The 20,226-nt window shown below is 35.8% G+C and overlaps 1 protein-coding gene across 1 annotated transcript; it reads right to left on the bottom strand.

Moving 5' to 3' along the window:
- Positions 1–1,035: 1,035 nt before the first annotated feature.
- LOC142615524 (proteasome subunit alpha type-2-B) lies at positions 1,036–18,834 on the bottom strand. The gene is made up of 12 exons (XM_075788259.1): positions 18,719–18,834; positions 17,572–17,635; positions 17,365–17,441; positions 16,484–16,548; positions 15,198–15,244; positions 7,462–7,537; positions 5,754–5,821; positions 3,611–3,680; positions 2,615–2,700; positions 2,313–2,375; positions 1,900–1,965; positions 1,036–1,329 (listed from the first exon to the last, which is right to left on the bottom strand). Exons 2-12 carry the CDS (start codon positions 17,610–17,612, stop codon positions 1,281–1,283), a joined length of 708 nt encoding a protein of 235 aa, XP_075644374.1. The 5' UTR covers positions 17,613–17,635; positions 18,719–18,834; the 3' UTR covers positions 1,036–1,280.
- Between the last annotated feature and the right edge of the window lie 1,392 nt (positions 18,835–20,226).

Genomic DNA, 20,226 nt, shown 5'->3' with positions numbered 1-20,226 from the left:
TAACATCTAATTGACATAAAATTTGATATATGTATTAAGAGTGTAAAGAAAGAACATGCAATTTAACAACTTAATTTTTAAAATATGTAGTAATATTTATTTTATTGAGTAAGATTATAACCAATTTTGTAGCTAAATTTTGTCCTATTTTTAATATAACTTTGCTCCATAAATAGTATGGAGATGGGATTGAACAAGAGCTATTTTGTCATGGTGCCATCAAGGCTTAAATACAAGGAGCATTAAGGGTGATTGGTCTAGGATGGTAGTGAGAAGACCTCGTGGTTGTAGAATGTGTAAAGGCATTTTAGCTGGTTGGAAAAGACTTCATAATTTCATATTGATTAGGGTGGGAAATGAGAATAGTGACAACTGACAAGTTTTGGCATGACGTGTGATGTGAAGATCAATCTTTGCAGGTCTTGTTTCCAAACTAACACTCCATTGCAGTGGAGAAGGTTGCATCATTGCATTAGTTGATTATGTTTGAAGAGGATGGTAGGAATCTTTGATTCCATAGGGATTTCTATGATTGGGAGCTAGCTAGGAGTGAAGTAATTGATGGTTTACTTTACTCCAGGCTGATGGTAAAAAGGAATGAAGATTGTCTACTTTTGGACTTCAAAAAGGGGAGTTTAGTGTGCTCGTGACGTACAACTAACTCCAACTTCGCTTGTTGATGGGGAGGCAATACTGTTGTGGCATGCAACAATTATGTGAACCATATGGAGGGATCCGAACTACTGAAAACAAAGAACAATCCATATGCAAGATATTAAATATGCTCCTTGAGATCATTTTTTTATATATATAAAAATATTGTACTTCGATTGGGGGGAGTGTCTTGAAGTTCTATTGTCATTTTTCAGACCTCATTTGTGTCCGTATGTATTTAAGGACTCTGTCCTTCGGGCGTTCATTCTTTCTAACAAATTACTCTCTTACTTAAAAAAAAATACAAACGAGATTAGACCACATGCATATGCCATCAGTTTAGCAAAAAATAAAATAAAATAAAATAAAAAAGATGATAACTTGCTAAAGTGATATCAAATAGTAATTTAAGTCAACAAAATCATACAATCAGTACCACTACCACTTGCACCAGAGAGAGAGAGAGAAGAAAAGGGGGGAAGAGTGTACAAGTACATAATTAAGCAGATCACCATGACAAACAAGGCATTTTGCTGTAACAAGGACCAGTATAAATCGTATAACCCAAACCAGTCATTGCCCTGTAATAAAAGTTCTCCCCAGTTTCTTAATTAAAGGAGAATGAACTACTCCACTTCAGCCAAGTAATCATCAATTTCAGCCGGTGTTAGTACTCTGCCAAAATTTAGATCATGTAAACAAGAAAACATAAGCAACCAAACTTTTGTACCTTTATAACCAAAGGGTGAATTAGGATAGTGAAGGTCAAAGCCAAAGTTTAGAGAGTTTAATTCAAAACTCAAATGGAAATATGATCTTCTGTGATAAGTTTAAAATCAAAAACTGCATTATAATAAATAACTGGGATTACTTTTAACATTCCACTCATATTTATGAAGATCCATAGTACATTTTATGAATTAAAAATATTATATCAAACAAACTGTTTCATCTTCACATTTCTGCTAGGTCTTTAATTTTCAAATTCATGCTTGTACAAATGTAAATAAGTCAGTTCAGACATGCCCCCATGGCTTGGATAAACACTAAGCCAAGCACAAAAATCAGATCAGTTTTACTTATTCATGCCATAGCATTAATAAACCATGATCTTAGATAAGAAACAAATACATAAAAATACCAAGAAACCACCACCCCACCCTAAAAAAAATTTAAAAAATAGAAAGGGAAAAATCCACCTACAACCACGTGTAGTTATATGGAAAAGAGAACAGGGAAACTTGCCTGAACTTTTTGTCTGTACCAATTATGCCAATCTCAATGTTTTTGCTAGAGATTTGTCCCTCAAACCTAGACAGGATGCAACAATCATTAGCAAGCTGAATTAAACGAGCAGAATCTGGAATAATGCTAAAGTTAATACATTGCTACACAGTATTGTTGAAAGGGATTCCTCAGTGAAGCTATATTTAGCATGAATTTGATGAAGAATATTGAAAGAAGAGAGAATTAATTCCTCTTTCCTTAATAGATTTTAGGCAACTCTTTTTGAAAGGAAATGGGATATTAATCAACCAGAACAAAAAAGAACCAAAGAATTAGATTTATTTGATTGGCATTCATCAAAGAGAACCTTCACATTTATACTGTGACAGTGGTTTTAGAACAGAAGTAGAACTCAAAGCTACAATACCTACCCTTCCTTCAAGGTTAATATTGAAGTGTGGACGGCATCATCAAGCTCCATATCATCTGTATACCTGTAAGACGGACAGGTAAACAATATTATAGGAGGAAATTATGGCCAATGCAAAGGATGTTAAAAGGGTAGTACGTGTGAAATCCACATACATGAGCCCTAATTCAATTCATTTCATTTTATGAATTGAGACAAATGATATATTAACCCCCACACCCACCCACCCCCCCCCCCCCCCACCCCAAAAAAAAAAAAAGTTTTCTCTTAACACGTAGCTGGTAAGTAAATCAAACCTAATACCTCTTTTCAAGAAATGTCTTTGCATTAGAGACATTTTTCCCCATTGCAGAAGCTTTCCAAGAAAAATATGAACCTGATGGATCCACCTACAGCAAACAACAAATAACAGGAACATGTTAAGGTTGAGATAATTTCTACAGGAAAGTGTAATTTGAAAGAATAAATTCTAAGAGGCTTCTACATCTGTGTCTCTGTTGCAAATCCAATTGAAATGCCTAACCAAAGTCTTATCACATTTTTTTTTCAAAAACAATAGAAATGGGCTCAAGTTACAAATCGTGAAACTTTAACAATATATACTATATAGACATTTATACGAGATTAATATTTTGTCAATCCTACTGTTAGATCACATGTTCTCTTTCTGCTCATCATTTACTATCACATCCACGACTTCACACATTTAGTATATTTTTCAAAACATAAAAAACTCAAAATTTTGACATTTGTTAGATGAGATAGCCCTTAATTTCTGATCTTCTGTTCTATAGAAATGAACAAAAGTTTAACTTGACATTTTTCTCTGCAACCATGGAGTTCTCAGAAAATAACATGCTTTTTATCCAAAGCATATTGGAGGAGCATCATTTTGAACTCCATAATCTGGGTTTGGATTTAGTTCAAACTATTTAATGCATGGCCAAAGCATATATTATATATGGTGTCATAAATATAACTGAAACCAAAGTTCTGGGGAAAACAGAGCAAGAAAATTCAAGCCTGCTCAAATGCATCACAAATATAAAATAAAAAATCCATAGCTAACAGTCAGAAGACTGAAAAAGACTAGATCTTAACATGCCATGGGATGTTATTCAAAAAAATTGGATTTTTACAGATGCGCACAGATGTTCTCATAAGCCCAAAATTTGTTGCATCACAGATTAAGAATCAGATCCAAATAAGATCTCATATTAATAATCTCTAACAGCTTGAGCTCAAATGCAATGGCATCTGAAAATTGTTTAACACAAGATTAGGACAGAACTGATGTACCTGATACAATTGTGGGCCTTTGTCGTCAAACCCAGCAACCAGTAGTGAAACTCCAAAAGGACGAACGCCACTAACAGAACCAAAAAAATAAAAATCAGAGTTCCAAAACAGAATGAAATATAGTTGAGTTTACACAAATCAAGCATCCACACGTATTAAAGCTCTATAATTGAAAATCAGGTTCAAAATCTGATTCATCCAATGACAATGCAGCTCCTCCTCCCCTTATAAGTTATAGGCGCTGGATGAGGTCATGGACTCATGACACATTGGGAGCATAACTTACCAATCATAAATAGATACAAAATCTAATTTGACCAACTTTAAGATCTTTTAAGTTTTTCGTGAAAATACACATCTAGAGAAAATCTTGGCAAATCATTTTCAATTATTCAAGTTTCTCAAACATACCAAATTATCCTCAACATGGAACAAATGGAAGTCCTGAGGGTCCCAAGGAACTCAATATAGGGGTATTCAAGATCATTCTGAAAGGACTAAAAGGAATTTTGGCAAACATGATTCAGTAATTCATTAGAATTCTGTTGTTGATATCTTCGTATCCTCTTTTTGTATGTAGAATAAGGTTACAATTTGTGAACAATCAAGCCCAACAAGTGGTGGGCCAACCTCAACAAGCGGTTGGTCAGACCAAACCAATGGGGGCACCTCTTCCGTCATTCTTGGATAGTATCTAGGAAGCACAGGTGCGGATTCTGGTTTGGGTTCAGGTGCAAGTGCAGATGTGGTGCAGCGACTCGGCAATTTTTGAAAAAGTAGAATGCAGGTGCGGTGGGATACATTTATTAATAAATTATTAAATATATTTTTATTTTTATTTTCTATATATTGCTAAGCATATTTTTTCATATAATGGTAAACATATACCAATTTAAGAGCAATAATAAATAAAAAAACCTTAGGGATCAATTTAATATTTATAGCTAATATTTAGGGGGGTAAATTTTGCAAAATAATGTTATTTTTTAATGATAAATAATTATTTAAATTGATACAATTACTAAATTATTTGGATATTATTAAGCTAAATGATATAAATTGTTGAATTTAATATAGTGTTTAAAAAAATCATAATAAAGATATTCAAATTTGGGGGTTTTATTATAAATAAACAAATATGTTGGGATATTTATAAACACAGAAGCTTCCAAGAAGCTGCATTGCCAAGTCCCACCACTACCAACGTGCATTGCTTTATTAATATCACATTTCAAGGCTCTATTTGAAAGCCTACACATCTCCACGTCATCTTCTTCTCCTTCTTCTTCTTTTTTTTTCCTTCTTTCCTCACAAATCATTTGGTAGCAGATCTTTCTTCTTCTCCTTCCCTTTTTTTTTTCTCACAAATCTTTTGGTAGTAGATCTTTCTTCTTTCTCTTCTTATTCGGACAGAATCAGACCGAATTGGGGCTGTTTCGGCCAGTTTCTCACCCAGCTTTGGCGGATTTCGGCCCAAAAAGTGGCGAATCGGCGCATCGAGTGTGAATCGGCGCGTTGAAACAAGTCAGGTGCAGTGGCCCTGGAGCTGCACCCGTGCTTCCCAGGGTGGTATGCCCCAAATGCCGCCACCACCTATGATGCCAATTCCCTAAACTTCACCAGACCCCTCACGATGTACTAAAGGGGTATACCCGGCTTCTACATATCCCTTGAACAGACCAACATGGAACAACAGAAGCCACCAGACCAAAGTAACTTAGCAAGAGCTTGGCATCTGCCCCAGGTTACATTTTGTACTAGGAAAAGCAAAACTGATCCTGAATGAGTAGAAATTTCTCTGCAAGTTGGAGGCTACTTGAGGTAACAACTGGTGTCTAAACAGATGAAAAGTAAAATTCAGATTTGCACTGAATTTTAAACTTGTTTTGGAGTCATTTTCAAGATGATGTACTTGCATCCTTTTAAATTTCAATAACCTCAGCCTTGCGTCCTGTACATTTCTTTTTTCAAATCACCTATGATTAAGGTGCATAATGATACCCAACAGACTTCAACCACCCACCCACCCACCCCCACCCCCCCCCCCCAAAAAAAAAAAATCAAAAACAAACTGCCACTCTTCTCATAATGAGCATGAACTAATTGAAAGAAGCAAATCATATTCCAGAAGAGAAATAATTACCCAGACTGAGTGAACTCCTGCATAACAGCAGCAATTTCCCTCACAAGCTGTGTAACAGGGATGGGCTCCTATAAAATTCCATTGACATATCACTTAGCAACTTATAAATAATCAATTCGCTCAATGAACAAAGTAACAAAAGAAAAGATTTTCTAAGTTGGGAATCCAAAATAAAATATAAAAAACAGGAAAAAAAAGAATGCAGCAAGAAAAATGCCATAAGTAAAACAAGCTAGTGAGTGAATCCAAAACTAAATTGACTTCAATCCAATAGAAGTCATACCTAACAAGTCAATATCAAAGCATGTTCATCAAGATCATTTCAACTAATGTTCCTCCATGTAAGAGAGAGCAAGAAAAGACAATGTCCAAAAGAGGTGAATCATGAATGCCACTACAAGAACAACACAAAGCCATTGCCTCCTCAGAGATGGAAACAGAGAAAGATGCCAAAATGTGAAGCTCTATTTCAAAAGTGCCAATGACCTTTAGGTCAAATAGAATTTCCCAGTCTCTCCAATGGAATCATCCAAGGTATGATTTCCCCCTCTCTGGCCTCCCCCACATCAAAGAGTAGTGAAGTTTAACTCAAAATAGGAAGACGGAAGCTAAGATTCCCTAATTAAAAAATCATAACCTAGATGCACAAATAATTGATCGTCCTCACTTATTCTTCCAAGTAATTTAAATTATGTCAGCCCAAGAAAACCAGCAAGGGCAATCCAGGTTGTTTTAAAAGCCAAATATGGACATTAGTTAGCAACTAGTGGCATCTAACAGAACAAGAAAGGTCAAAATGGAGGTTTATGAAATATTATTGAAGTCTATGTAAATAAAACTTGATGGAACCATTATTAGAAAAAGATGAAAGATCGAAATGACAGGAAAGAGAAAGTCAGATGGTATGGTACGGAGACATGAGGCACAAGAGCATATAATTAATATACAGCTTGAACTTTATTGTGTTGCAATGTGTGCAGAATGATATATGCCAAAGAAAAATAACATTGGTTACTATTCCACAACATAATGAACTGACATGTCATTGGGTTAAAAACATCAAGACCCATTACTTATCTTCACAATTTACATAAAATGAATATATATAAAGAGAAAAACTTTTAGAAACATTATACCAGTGTATGATTGAGAGCAACTTCTGGAACGGCAGAAAATCGACCAAACAACCAAATTAATCATCAGTCACCAATAGAACCATGTAAAACAATCACCACATTCCTTAAAATTTTAAATGCAGAAAACAACTAGTACTTCTCAAATGGAAGGCAACCAATTTCGATCAAGTTGGAAGGTTGTGAAATTTGCAGATTACCCTACAAGATCAATCCAGTCTAGGATACAGACTCCTAAACTATGAGTCTTTGGGAACACAATTGCAATCCAGTCAACAGAATATTATCTGCTTCAATCTAAACACAGATCACTCTATCCAGGACACCAACAAATTCATCCATGATAAATTCCTTTCAAAAAACTGTAAACAACCATTTTTTTACAAGTATGACATTGCCAAAAGCATAAATGATGTAGTATAAATCAAGGAGACAAAGGAGCAATAGCCTCTAATCAAAGCTTTACAACTTAGCTCTATAAGTGAAACCAAATGATAATGTGACAAAATAATATTATAGAGAGAGATATGGATGATGAGGAAAATGAAAAAAAGACAAAGGAAGTTGACACATACTTTGTATAAGCGGTGGTATTGCTCTGCCTGCTTTCTACTTTTTCGTACCAGAACTCGAAAGTCAGGACCCATGCCACTGCACAACAGTTCATTTTAGTTAAAACTCAATTGTTTACCATGTTTGAAGTGGAGGAAAAAATAAGTCCAACCAATACAATGAACAAAAATAGAAAGGTTAATCATGTAGATGGAAACAACCAACAGTTTAGCTTGTTGTCTTGCCATTGTGCCAAATGAGCTATCTCATCCAAAGAGGTAAGGAGAATAGTAAGAGAATCACAATGTCAATCAGTTACAATCTTATTTTAAAGGCAGGCATCCTTGCCATTTTGACTCTTTAAAAAGTGTTTCAAGAAAGAAAATCATATGCTAAGACTTCCCCCAAAAGCTTAACATAAGCATACATACATCTTTGGATAGTAATATAAACCAGCAAATGTGGCAAATTCCGTAGTCTATAGTTACATTGTAATTCACAGTATGAGACAAAAGATAAATACATTTACTCAGAATTCACGTGATGACCAAGGCTAATATGTAACATAAGTAACCCAAGGCATACAGCTGAGATGGTGGTATCACCTATTATACAACAATCCTCAGACAATAACAACTAGTTCTCCACAAAATAACATTCCTATTCAAAATTGTCCGCCTAAATAAAATAACTAGCAAGGTCGTATTTCTAAGTTAACCTAAATGTTACACAATTCTAGAAAAATACTTCTTAATTAACAAATAAAAGAAAAAAAAAATCCTCTATGTTTTCTCAAACTACTTATCAGACACATATCATTACCAAGGGCATTAACACAATTAGACTACAACAAAACCTTAGTTCTAAAACTTTGGATTGGCTATAAATCCTCAACATATTAATTAACTTCACCTCTTTGGGTGGGCTATATATCAGAATATATCCTCAACATACTAATTAGATTCAGCTACTTGTATACTTTTTATCATTCTTTCTAATCCAAATCATACTCTCTCACCTTCTTACTTAACACGTCCTTTTTCACTATTTCTAGATTTACCTATATATATATATAATTTTTGATAATTTAATAATAAGGGGAAGGGGGATTTGAAACCTAGACATCTCCATTAGAAACACCAAGAGGTGTCAATTGAGGTACAAAGCTCTTGGCTTCTAGTTTTACTAATATTATTTTATGTTTTCCTCTTACCTCTTTTTCATTCTCTCAATTTGAATCTAATAACTTTTTGTTATTGGTACATTAATCACACTCCTTGGTGTATGACCATCTTTTTTTTTATAAATAAAAAAGATATATATTCAAGAACACTACCTTATGCAGAAAAACATAAGCCAGAGAGATAAATACAAAGGGAAAAGAAAAAGTAAAAAGAAAAGGAAAGGAAAAAAAAAAACTAAGTACACAGAAGAGAACTAAAGAACATAGGGAGAGAATCACTAGAGGTGAGTCTCCAAGCCCTAGACCAATCAAACAGAGTGCCACTAAGAGAGGCCAATAGCTGGTCATCTGAGTTTTCCATGTCCTCGAACGTCCTCCTATTGCGCTCGCTCCAAAGACACCACATCAAGCATAAAGGAGCTAAATTTCAAATGTTAGACAAATACTTTCCAGGCCAATTCCACCAACTGAATAGAGTATCCGCAACTGATCTAAGCAAGACCCAAGAAAACCCAAATGATCTAAATACCAAACTTCACAGTAAGCCTTTCCACAATGTAGTAACAAATGATCCGCCGTCACCCCATTACTGCGACACATGATACACCAATCGACAAAATTCAACCTTCTACCCCTCAAATTATCCCCTGTAAGAATCCTATCCCATACAGCAGTCCACACAAAGAAGGAAACACGCCGAGGAGCCTTAACCTTCCAAACACCTTTCCAAGGGAAAATAATAGGCGCGGGGCTTCTCAACTTATTGTAAAACGAACGAATATCAAAGTCCCCATTCTTTGTCAACTTCCATTGCATACGATCTACATTCTCAGTGGGAGGAAGATTAGAACCCAAGATACGGAGAAAATCATCCACCCCACCCATTTCCCAATCATTTGGTCTCCGAATAAAATAAACATTCCAACTTCTCCACTCCTCAATCCCCAACCGTTCAAGAGAAGAGGCCACCGATGCCTCTTTATTGGATGCAATCCCATACACACTCAGAAAAGACAGCTGAAGTGGAGACTCCCCACACCAATGAGCAGTCCAAAGCTTCACTCTATCCCCCACCCCTACCTCAAAGCAAGTATTCTTGCTAAAATCCTCCCATCCCATGAGGATACTTCTCCACAAGCCACACCCATGCGCCCCTCTACCTAGCTTGGACTTCCATCTCCCCCATTCTTCCCCAAACTTGAGGGCTATGACCCTTCTCCAAAGCCTTGTCTCCTCAATCCCACCTCCATAACCACTTCCCTAGTAAAACTTTATTAGAAGTAGTTAATTTCCTTACCCCTAACCCACCATTTTTCAAAAGTGCACACACCTTGTCCCATCCCGCCAAATGAAACTTGGAGTCCCCCCACAAGAAATCCCTTTGCTACCTCTCAATTTTATTGGCCACATGCGTAGGGATGGTAAAAAGAGACAAATAATAAGTGGGGAGACTAGATAAAGTGCTTTTAAGCAACGTTAGTCTTCCACCTTTTGACAAATACATCTTCTTCTAACCGGCGAACGTACGCTTAAATTCTCCAAGATAGGATTCCAAACAGTAGGGGACTTGAAAGACGCCCCCAAAGGCATACCAAGATAGGTCATAGGCAAAGATCCAATCCGGCATCCCAAAAGCTCTGCTAGGACGTGGACATTAGGAACCTCCCCAATAGGAACCATCTCACTTTTCAGCACATTAACCTTTAAACCTGTCACTACCTGGAAACAAAGAAGAAGCATCCGAATATGAAAAATCTGCTCCTCATCAGCATCGCAAAACAGAATCGTATCATCCGCAAACAAAAGATGTGATACACATACCCCTCCCCCCCGTCTGCCGTGGGCCCTAAAGCCTTAAAACAAACCAGCCCCTTCAGCTCTTTTCATCATCTTACTGAGAACCTCCATCATAACCAGAAACAACATGGGCGAAAACGGGTCCCCTTGTCTCAATCCCCACGAACTCCCAAACAAATCAGTCGGAGACCCATTAAACAATACCAAGAATTGGGCTGTAAATATGCATGTGCGGATCCACCTACACCACCTCACCCCAAATCTCATTCTCTTCAACAAATCAAGAAAAGCCTCCCAGTTCACATGATCATAAGCTTTCTCAATATCTAATTTGCAGATAACCCCCGGAATCTTACTCTTCACCCTACTATCAACACACTCATTAGCAATGAGAACTGAATCAAGAATTCGTCTACCACCCACAAAACTGTTCTGAGACTCAGATATTAACTGATCCAAAACCTCTTTCATGCGGTTTGCCAACACCTTGGCCAAAATCTTGTAGACACTCCCCACCAAACTAATAGGTCTAAAATCTCGAATATTGGAAGCACCATTCTTCTTAGGGATTAAGGCTATGAAAGTTGCATTAAGAGATTTTTCAAACTTACTGTATTGATAAAACTCTTCAAATACGGCTAAGACATCTCTTTCCACAACTCCCCAACAATGGTGATAAAAAGCCAAAGAGAAACCATCAGGACCTAGAGCTTTATCTCCTTCCATCTCTTTGACAACTCGAAGGACCTCCTCCTTTTCAAACCTCCGTTCAAGCCAGTCCCTCTCCAACCCCTCTATCTGATCAAACTCCAATCCTTCCACAAAAGGCCTCCGCTCCTCTGTCTCCTTGTACAAATTTTTATAAAACTGTACAGCTTGGTCAGCCATCTCGGATTCGTCCTCATAGATAACCCCATTCATTTCCAACATACTAATATGGTTATACCTTCTCCGAGAATTGGCCATCTTGTGGAAAAATTTGGTATTGTTGTCTCCTTCCTTAATGCAAAGCATCCTCGATTTCTGTCTCCACGAAATCTCTTCCAAAGAGAGAAGGTTTTGTATTTGAGATCTCAACCCAGCCCTCTCACTTAACTCCACTTCAGAAAGACCATACTCCCCTTCCTTAACATCCAATAATTTCAAAGCCTCCAACAATTCTTTTTTCCGACGCTCTACATTTCCAAACTCACTCCGGTTCCACTGAATAATATCTGCCTTCAATGCCTGCAGTTTCTTGGCAAGTACAAAACTGGGGGTACCTGAGAAGGAATATCGATTCCACCAAGAATGAACCCTATCTTTGAACCCATCCGACTTTAGCCACATGTTTTCGAACCTAAAAGGACTTTTCCCCCTTACAATCCGTCCTGCCTCCACTAATATGGGGAACTGGTTTGAAATAGGACAAGGTAAAATCCGTTGGGTCACATCCGGATAGTGATCCTCCCAATTGAGAGAAACCAGAGCCCTATCTATCCTAGACATCGAGGGCTGATCCGAACCACTCGACCATGTATAACTCCCTCATTCCAAAGGCAAATCTATCAAGCTAAGCTCCTCAATGAACTCAGAAAAATTCTCCATTGTCGGGGTAAGATGTGAACCCCCCAACCGTTCACTTGGGAACCTAACAATGTTGAAATCCCCTATGTAGCACCATGGAACTTCCCAAAGTTGCTGAATACCAATCAACTCATCCCACATCTGCCCCCTTAAGTTATTATCATTCGGACCACAAACCCCAGAACAAGCCCAAATAAAACCGTCCCCCAAGCCCTGCCACTGAACTGATACAGAAAATTGACCCACCACTACCTCCAACTTGTCTAAAACCCTCCTATCCCACATCATCAAAACCCCACCAGCTGACTGATCCGCATCCAAGGCCACCCAATCTACATAGGGGCAACTCCACAAACTGCAAATCAACTGACTATCCATGCTTGCAAGCTTAGTCCCTTGAAGGCAAACAACATCACAATTCCAATCCCGTAATAAATTTCTAACTACCAAACGTTTCCGCGAGTCATTCAAACCTCGAACATTCCATGACACCATTCTTAACTTCATTAAAACTGTAAACTCCCTACTGCAACCTCAGTCAAGCAGTCAAAGAAAATAAAACTATCGCCCATCATAATTAACCAAGGAAATCAAATTTCTCAACTCCCTCTTCCCTTTATCCTTGGAGACAACTTTTCGGTGGGCAGCATCTTTCCTGTGCACCAGCTTGGCTGCCTCAATCTCCGTCTCAAGTCTTTGTAGGAGCATAATACACCTCTTCTCATGTCGACCCAAAGAAAGCCCCATCAACTTACTGAAACTGGGGAATCTCTGTTTCACCCAATTAGACACCGTCAAAGTGTTATCCAACCTCCTCACCTCAGTATTACTATTCAATTCAGCAGTCACAACCACCCCCAGAGGATTAATAGACATCAAGGGGGAAGAACTCTCCACATCACCCAAGAACTCAACTGCATAGGCTGTTTCGACCTCAGACAAAGCCAATACCGACTGATTAGCCTCAATCCCAACTCTCGGTGGACTCAGGACAGAAGTGGATAGCTCGAGACCTTTAAAAGACCTTTCACCCTCTGTTTCTGCATCACCCAGTGTGAACAGAGACTCAACGGCACAAGGCCCACCAAAAATGAGACTCTTAGCCACCGCCAAAGTCTCCACAGGACAACCCATGTGCTCCGATGGAGGAGCAGACACCAAATCGAACCTCATGGTGTGAAGTAGACCAGTATCGGCCCTGTCCAGTTTCGCCGGTGAGGCCCCGGCGAGAAACCCATCGGAAAAAAAGCCACCGTCCGCCACCGAGACGATCGCCGGTCCACAGCTCATCTCGGTTTGGGTTGCCGAGCTTGCTGCCGTCATCGGAGCAAGTTGTCGCGCTGTGCCGGCCTTCTCCGGTGGCTCCGGTGACTCCTCGGCGAGAGCCGACTCAGCCCCTATGACGTCCAACAAGTCTCCCTCATTTTCATCAATAAGAATCACCCCTATCTTTAAATAATTTTCTTTTAGCATCCTATCTTTCCTGGTAGTTCCACTTATTTATCTTAATATTTGCATTTCTACTACTTCATTTTATGAACATGTTTCTTAATAGCCCAAGATTCAACACACACAGCATTGGTGTATGACCAAACCATCTCCAACAAGTCTCCCTCATCTTCTCATTAATAGGAATCGCCCCTATCTTTTCAAAAAAAAAAATCTTCATTTAGTATCTCCTATCTTTCCTTGTAGTTCCACTTATTTATCTTAATATTTTCATTTCAACTATGTTCATTTTATGAAAACGTTTCTTAATAATCCAAGATTCGACACCATAGAGCATGGTTGGCCTTATTTTAAGCCAGTGGGGTTGGCAGAGTGGTTGGGCACTCAGTCCCAAAGTGACTGTCTCAAGTAGCAGTGAAAGAGCTCGAGTTCGAGCCCCAGCACTTTAGAAATAATCTCTGGGCCAGCAATTTACCTCTGCCCATAATTTCGAGCAAGATTATGGTGACAAATGTGGGCTTAACTGTATTGACCAAGTTGGCACGCGATGAGTTGAGTTGATCTGACTAGATTTTCCTCAAGATCAGTTAATTATTGATATTACCTATAACTTATCAATCAAGTATATTTGCTTTTTCCTATAAAAAATAAAAAAAAAAGCAGTCTTACAAATTTTTCCCTTTAACTTATTAGGTATTCTACAATCACACAATGGTCCACCCTTATGAATTATAGATCCAAGATATTGAAAGCACTCAATCTTTGGTATCTCTTCACCATCAAGTTTTACAATCCCTTCATCTTGGTTTCTACTTGTACTAAACATATGCTCCATGTACTCTGTTTTAGTCCTACTTAGGCTACAACCTTGTAAAGCATCCTTCCAAATCTTCAACTTAACATCAACTCCACATCTAGTTTCATCCACTAAAACTATCATCTACAAAAAGCATATGCCAAGAGACTTCATCTTAAATCAAATTAGTAATTTCATCCAAAACCTATACAGTGAGATATATACTTAATGTCGATCCTTGATACAAACCAATTATGAAAGAAAACTCATTTGTGATGCTTCAACATGTTCTCATGCTACTCGCAGCTCCGTCATACATATCCTTAAATCACCTTCATAAACTTTAGAAAAACTCATTTCTTTTCTAAAAACTTATCATATAACCTCTCTAGTTACCTCTTTAAATATGCATATGGTATTCATTCAAAAGAACATCTATCTCATCAGTTTTACACATCAAAATACAAAGGGAAAATCAAAATATGATTCCATTAATCAATTTTACACATCAAACGACAAAGGGAAATATACATATCAAACTATATATATATATATATATACCAAAATTGTAGGGAATTCCCACTGCACTAAAGACGTAGCAGTTGTAGCAATTATATACCCAATGATGAGGAAAAAAATTTACATCAATAAAATGCCGTGGGTTAAAACTAAAAGGTAAGAAGCATGCATTCTTTTGTGATGGCTATAAGATGGAGTTAGGTGCATTAAGTCTATGGCAGGAACCTTTTTAAGGCTTGTTTTCACATAAATGCCAAAAGAAAAAAATTGTATTCAGCACAAATGCAGCATCTATAGTCATGAGTAGTCCCCAATAAAAATCCATGATCCCATTATTCCTGAGGCAGTATGGCACAAAGGACGTAATATAACATTATAAATATATATATATATATATATATATATATATATATAAATTGAATAAATTAAACATGAAGGTCATATGGTACCTGTAAACAACTCCAATGTTTGGTGTTAATAATTGAATTTTCTGAACCTGAAAATCGAGCAAATAAAATATCAGCTCTGGTATACCATAAAAACCCTTGGAGAAGTTGTCCAAGAACCAAACACCACCAAAGTTCTGAAATAAAAAACTCATAATATGCACAAGATGTAGTTAATGGCATTTTTTTTTTTAAGTTCTAAAGAATTCTATTAACGGAAGGGCTTCCTAAAGATTACAACAGAAGACTTAAATGGTCAAAAAAATCAACTAAAGAATTACAAGAACCACCCCTCCCAAAATCATTGTCCAAGATTCAAATAAAAAGCGCAAAAAGAAGCCTTAAGTTCAATCACAAATTCGCACACCTTCAGAAGTGCAAACATTCCGTTCCCTCCAAATTTTTTGATAAGTAAATAATTTTATTCAAAATGGGAGATGGTTCAAAAAACAAAGTGTGCATAAAACTTCTAAAGAATTATAATCAAATTAGAGGCTGCCCAGAACAGCCATCCAATCATAAAGGGATCTAAGTGTCAACTGCTTGATGACATGATTAGACCGTCCAACACTCCAAAAAATTCTGCGACTCCTCTCTAGCCAAACTGTCCACAAAACACACAGGGGAGTAGCCTTCCAAATCTTTGAATTCCTACAACACTGAAATTTTCCTTAATAACATTCAAACGTCTGAATCATCTTCTTTGACATAATAACATAACCAGACATAACCCAAGATACACCAAAAAGAGTAAGTACAAACAACCAAATATATCCTGCCACTAGTCAATAAAGAAGGTGATTTACATACAATATTTCTCACAACGATTACAGAAATTATACTTTTGTCCTTAATACAAAATTGACCATAACTTGTTAAAGAAAAACTCAAATAGAAAAACCCGCTTCAATCCTAGAACACACATAATTAGACCTTTCAAATCACATGGATTTTATTTCAATTGGACTTCACGTGTGCCCCATAAGATATGTCTTGAATAGGAAAATATACGAAGTAGTAACAAATTAATCTTCCATGGCTGCATCAATTGAGTTCAAATGTGTGCAAGTCTCCTGGTACGATAGATAAAAGAACAGGGATGCTCTAATGTTTATATTAGTATACAATTTCTTTAAGTGATGTAGCAATAAAAACATGTATGTAAGATCTCAGAGAATCTCTCCTAGTAAAAAATAAAGAAAGGTTTGGAATGTTTCATTCATAACATAGTTTTTTCTGCACCTACAACATGCATCTATAGACATGTGGGAAAAAAAAAAGTCACTCACAGATGTTTCATCAACTAAGATAGATGGTAGTTTCTTCTCTGTTGCAATGACAACACCATTAGCAGCTGCAACAAGCAGTTGAACATATGTAAATAACAATAGCAATGATAACAAAGTAAGGCTAAATTATCGATATCACAAGACATTAAAACCTATAAAATAACATGAGAATGCAAACAATCTAGCAATTATTTTTAAGATCAAGGTTTCTGCTAGCAGGCAATAAAATCAGACATTATCCACTTAAGATGATAATAGAGAGAAATGTGATAATTTATTATAAACATATTTTTAATGTAATGAATGAGAATATTAGAGAATATATAAGATAATAGGTGTATTTGAGAAAAAAAATAGCAAACATGAAGCTTTACAGTGAGAAGTTTTTTTAAGTTTCTACATACAAGTAATAAAATGAATAATCCTCAGTATTTCATGATTTTTTATATTTCTTTGTAAATCAAAACTAGAATATGATGCATCAATCTTAAGTTGTTAAACTTTATAAAAAAAAAAGGTAATATTTCATCATTCACAAAAAAAAAAAAATTCAAACGAAAGGAAAACTGCCAGAACCTAAATTTTAAATAAATAAATAACAGAAATGTAGCTCAATGACTTATTTAATTTAGCTTTATTCTAATAATAAAACTTTTAACAGTAATTAAACCAAATTAGAAGAGCAAATCTACTATACCACATCATAAACCATTACTTTACTACAATACCACAATTTGTTACTATTTCCATTATCCATTGATTTTCATGTTTATATTGATTGAACTAACCATCCTGTTCAACAATTGGGGTGCATGTGTAACTTACCAAAACACAGAAAAATGAATCACAGGACTAACGAAGCATAGGCACTGTCAGATTACCTTTAATTCCTAAAGACGTTTGACCAGATCCCACAGCTGTTAGAGCATGTTCAATCTGCACAAGCTTCCCAGAAGGACTGTTTCAACATGTGACATGGTAATTGAAGATCAGGTGATTTAATCAAGTAATTACATAATACTACAAAGTCATGTAGCTTAGAATGTACATTCTAGCATACATCTGTGCATTCAGTTTTAAGTCCAAACCTGAAAGTGGTGAGAGAAAATGAGTACTGGCTATCCCCCATAATGTGTTGGACAAAAAATAACCCTGCAAAAAGGCGACTCACAAATGGTGAAATTTTTTTTTTTCAACAAGTAGTAAATAGAAATTAACCACAGACATGAGTCACACAAATGAGGCTACTATCACTAGGCTATCACTTGAACCCCAATCAGTCTTCTTGATATAGGTTATTATGGCCAAATTTCAAATGGGTTGGCCAACACAAATATCAAAACCCCTCAACCCTAGAAAACCTATATCATATCATTAAAATCATTAAAGTATCAATTTTTCCCATTGCTTCTCAATTTGTTTTAAGTTATGAACCAATTGAACGTAAAATTTCTGCTAGAGTCAAAGACATGAATCCTTATTGGCTCAAGCCAATTGATTTTTTTTCTTCTTCTTCTTTAAAAAAACTAATCTAACTTTTGATTTGAGCAACGAAATCAATTTCAATTCTTTTACATTCTGAGTCATAGCCGTCACTTATTGAAAGCCATACCATTGATTACATCATAATTTATACCACACACATTGTATGGGTTAGATTCCCTAGAAAACCTATAAATGTCATTAAAATCAACAAATATCAATTTTTCCCATTACTTCTCAATTAATGTTTAGCTCTGATCCAATTGAACATAAAATTTCTGCTTGAGTCAACTGTATTCATTTTCTTCTATAAACAAATCCATCCAACTTTTTATTTCAGCAATGAAATCAATTTCAATGCTTTTACACTGATTCACAGCCATCACATATTGAAAGCCATATACCACTGATAACATTACAATAAACAAAAACATGCTTCGAAGCTTACATTATATAGCACACACATACACAAAGAGTTCAAATCTGTGTTAGATTCACAAGGAAAAAAAGCAGCAGAAAAAACAAAATACAAAGCGAGTTCAAAAAATTGAATCATAGGGAAAAAAAAATTCTTCTAATCAGTCAATTTTGAAGCTTAAATTTTCATTATTTGAAAACTAAGAACAACTAAAAAAAAAGGCATAAAGATCGATTTCGAGAAGAAAAAAAAAATTTCTTTACTCTTCCGTGGGTTTTCTGAGCAACCAAACAGAGGCTTAGTTAGGGTTTCAAGTAGAGATTTCAAATGTGTACCTGGATGGATCAAAACGAGAGCGTTTCACACAGAGTGAGAGAGAGAAAGAGAGAGAGAGAGAGAGAGGTGAGGTTTCTTGCAGAGGAGTCTGTCGAATGTGAAAAATAAAGAGCACAAAGAGAACAAACACCGAATTATATAATATATAGCTTTAAAAAAAATTTAAAAAAAAAAAACCTAAACGACACCGTTTGGGATAGAGCATGCTATATACTTTTCAGTGTTTCCGTGCTTTTCTTTTTTCTTTTTTTTTCTTTTTTCTTTTTTTTTTAAGTATTGAGAAGGTCTACATTTAGAATATTTTCATAACACATTTACAACAAATCCTAAGTGATAGGTTCTTATAGGTTTCTTATGAGAGATGCTACGTCAACAATATTTTTACAATATTTTCACAACAAATCATAAGTGGTTAGTTGTTATTGGTTCAAATTTGAACCTAATACTAAGATTATTTTTTTTATCCACAATATTTTCACAATATTTTTACAATAAATTCTAAGTGGTTGGTTGTTACTATTTGTTATTGTTGGGAAAAAAAAGTAATTTTATATTAGGTTCAAATTTGAATCAATAACAACTAACCACTTATGATTTGTTGTGAAAATATTGTAAAAATATTGTGGACGTAGCATCTCTCTTTTTATTTGAATCCACCACTGAAATTATTTTCTTACCCACTAATAATCTGCCACATAAGATTTATTGTGAAAATATTATGGACATAACATTTCTTTTAAGTATTACTATATATTTCTCAACAAAAAAAAAAAATTCACATACTTTCAAAATTCAATTCATACTCATCTTTTTCATCTAGCTCACATTGCTACTTTTTTTTTTATAGTAGAAACAACAATAGACTTTATTTATACATAATCACATTGTACAATGGAAAAGAGAAAAGAGGAGTATTCTTTTACCAAACAATTACCTCATTTTTCTCTTTAACAGCACTAGCTAAAGCTAGAACAACACAATTACATCGTAAAGGAATATTAACAAAAAGAAATATAATTAAAATTATCTCTAATCAAAGTAACATCTTCAAGAATCCAAACAACCTCAAGTGAGCAACTTCTATCAGAGTTCAGAAGATCAACGATTTCAGTAGAATTTCATTCCACTTTCATTTTTGAAAAACTAGTATTTTCATAGAATTGCAAAGCTATCCTCATCACAGAAGACACTATACAAAAGGGATTCAAATTCTTCTGTACCTGAACACATGATGCAACAAACACTTCACCTCTATTGTTGGCCATAAGAAAATCAAATCCCACTGATGTAATCTAGCAAAACCATCCACATCCAATCAAGTTTTAGACCCAAAAAAAAAAAAAAAAATTATTTGGGACCTTCTTTGCTTGCTAAACAATAGAGCTCTTGTTTTGTCTCTAGGATCCCAAGCCCTCAACAATTAAGGATTAAAATTTTCATGTGGGAGGAAGGGGTGGAAGAGTACCACCACCAAAGGGTTGAGAAAGACACAAGCTATCACTATTAA

This window comes from Castanea sativa, chromosome 11 (assembly GCF_040712315.1).
Source record: "Castanea sativa cultivar Marrone di Chiusa Pesio chromosome 11, ASM4071231v1".
NCBI classification, from domain to species: Eukaryota; Viridiplantae; Streptophyta; class Magnoliopsida; order Fagales; family Fagaceae; genus Castanea; species Castanea sativa.
Note: the sequence above shows the minus strand (reverse complement) of the source record. Positions and strands in the feature narration are given on the sequence as shown.

What these genes read in the sequence shown, in the direction of transcription:
- LOC142615524 (XM_075788259.1), bottom strand. Translation starts at nt 17,612, where the DNA reads ATGGGGGATAGCCAGTACTCATTTTCTCTCACCACTTTCAG. An exon ending in TTTTCTCTCACCACTTTCAG is followed by an intron (nt 17,442 to 17,571) that starts GTTTGGACTTAA and finishes ATGTTGAAACAG; the next exon opens with TCCTTCTGGGAAGCTTGTGC. An exon ending in TCTTAGTTGATGAAACATCT is followed by an intron (nt 15,245 to 16,483) that starts GTGAGTGACTTT and finishes CTCGATTTTCAG; the next exon opens with GTTCAGAAAATTCAATTATT.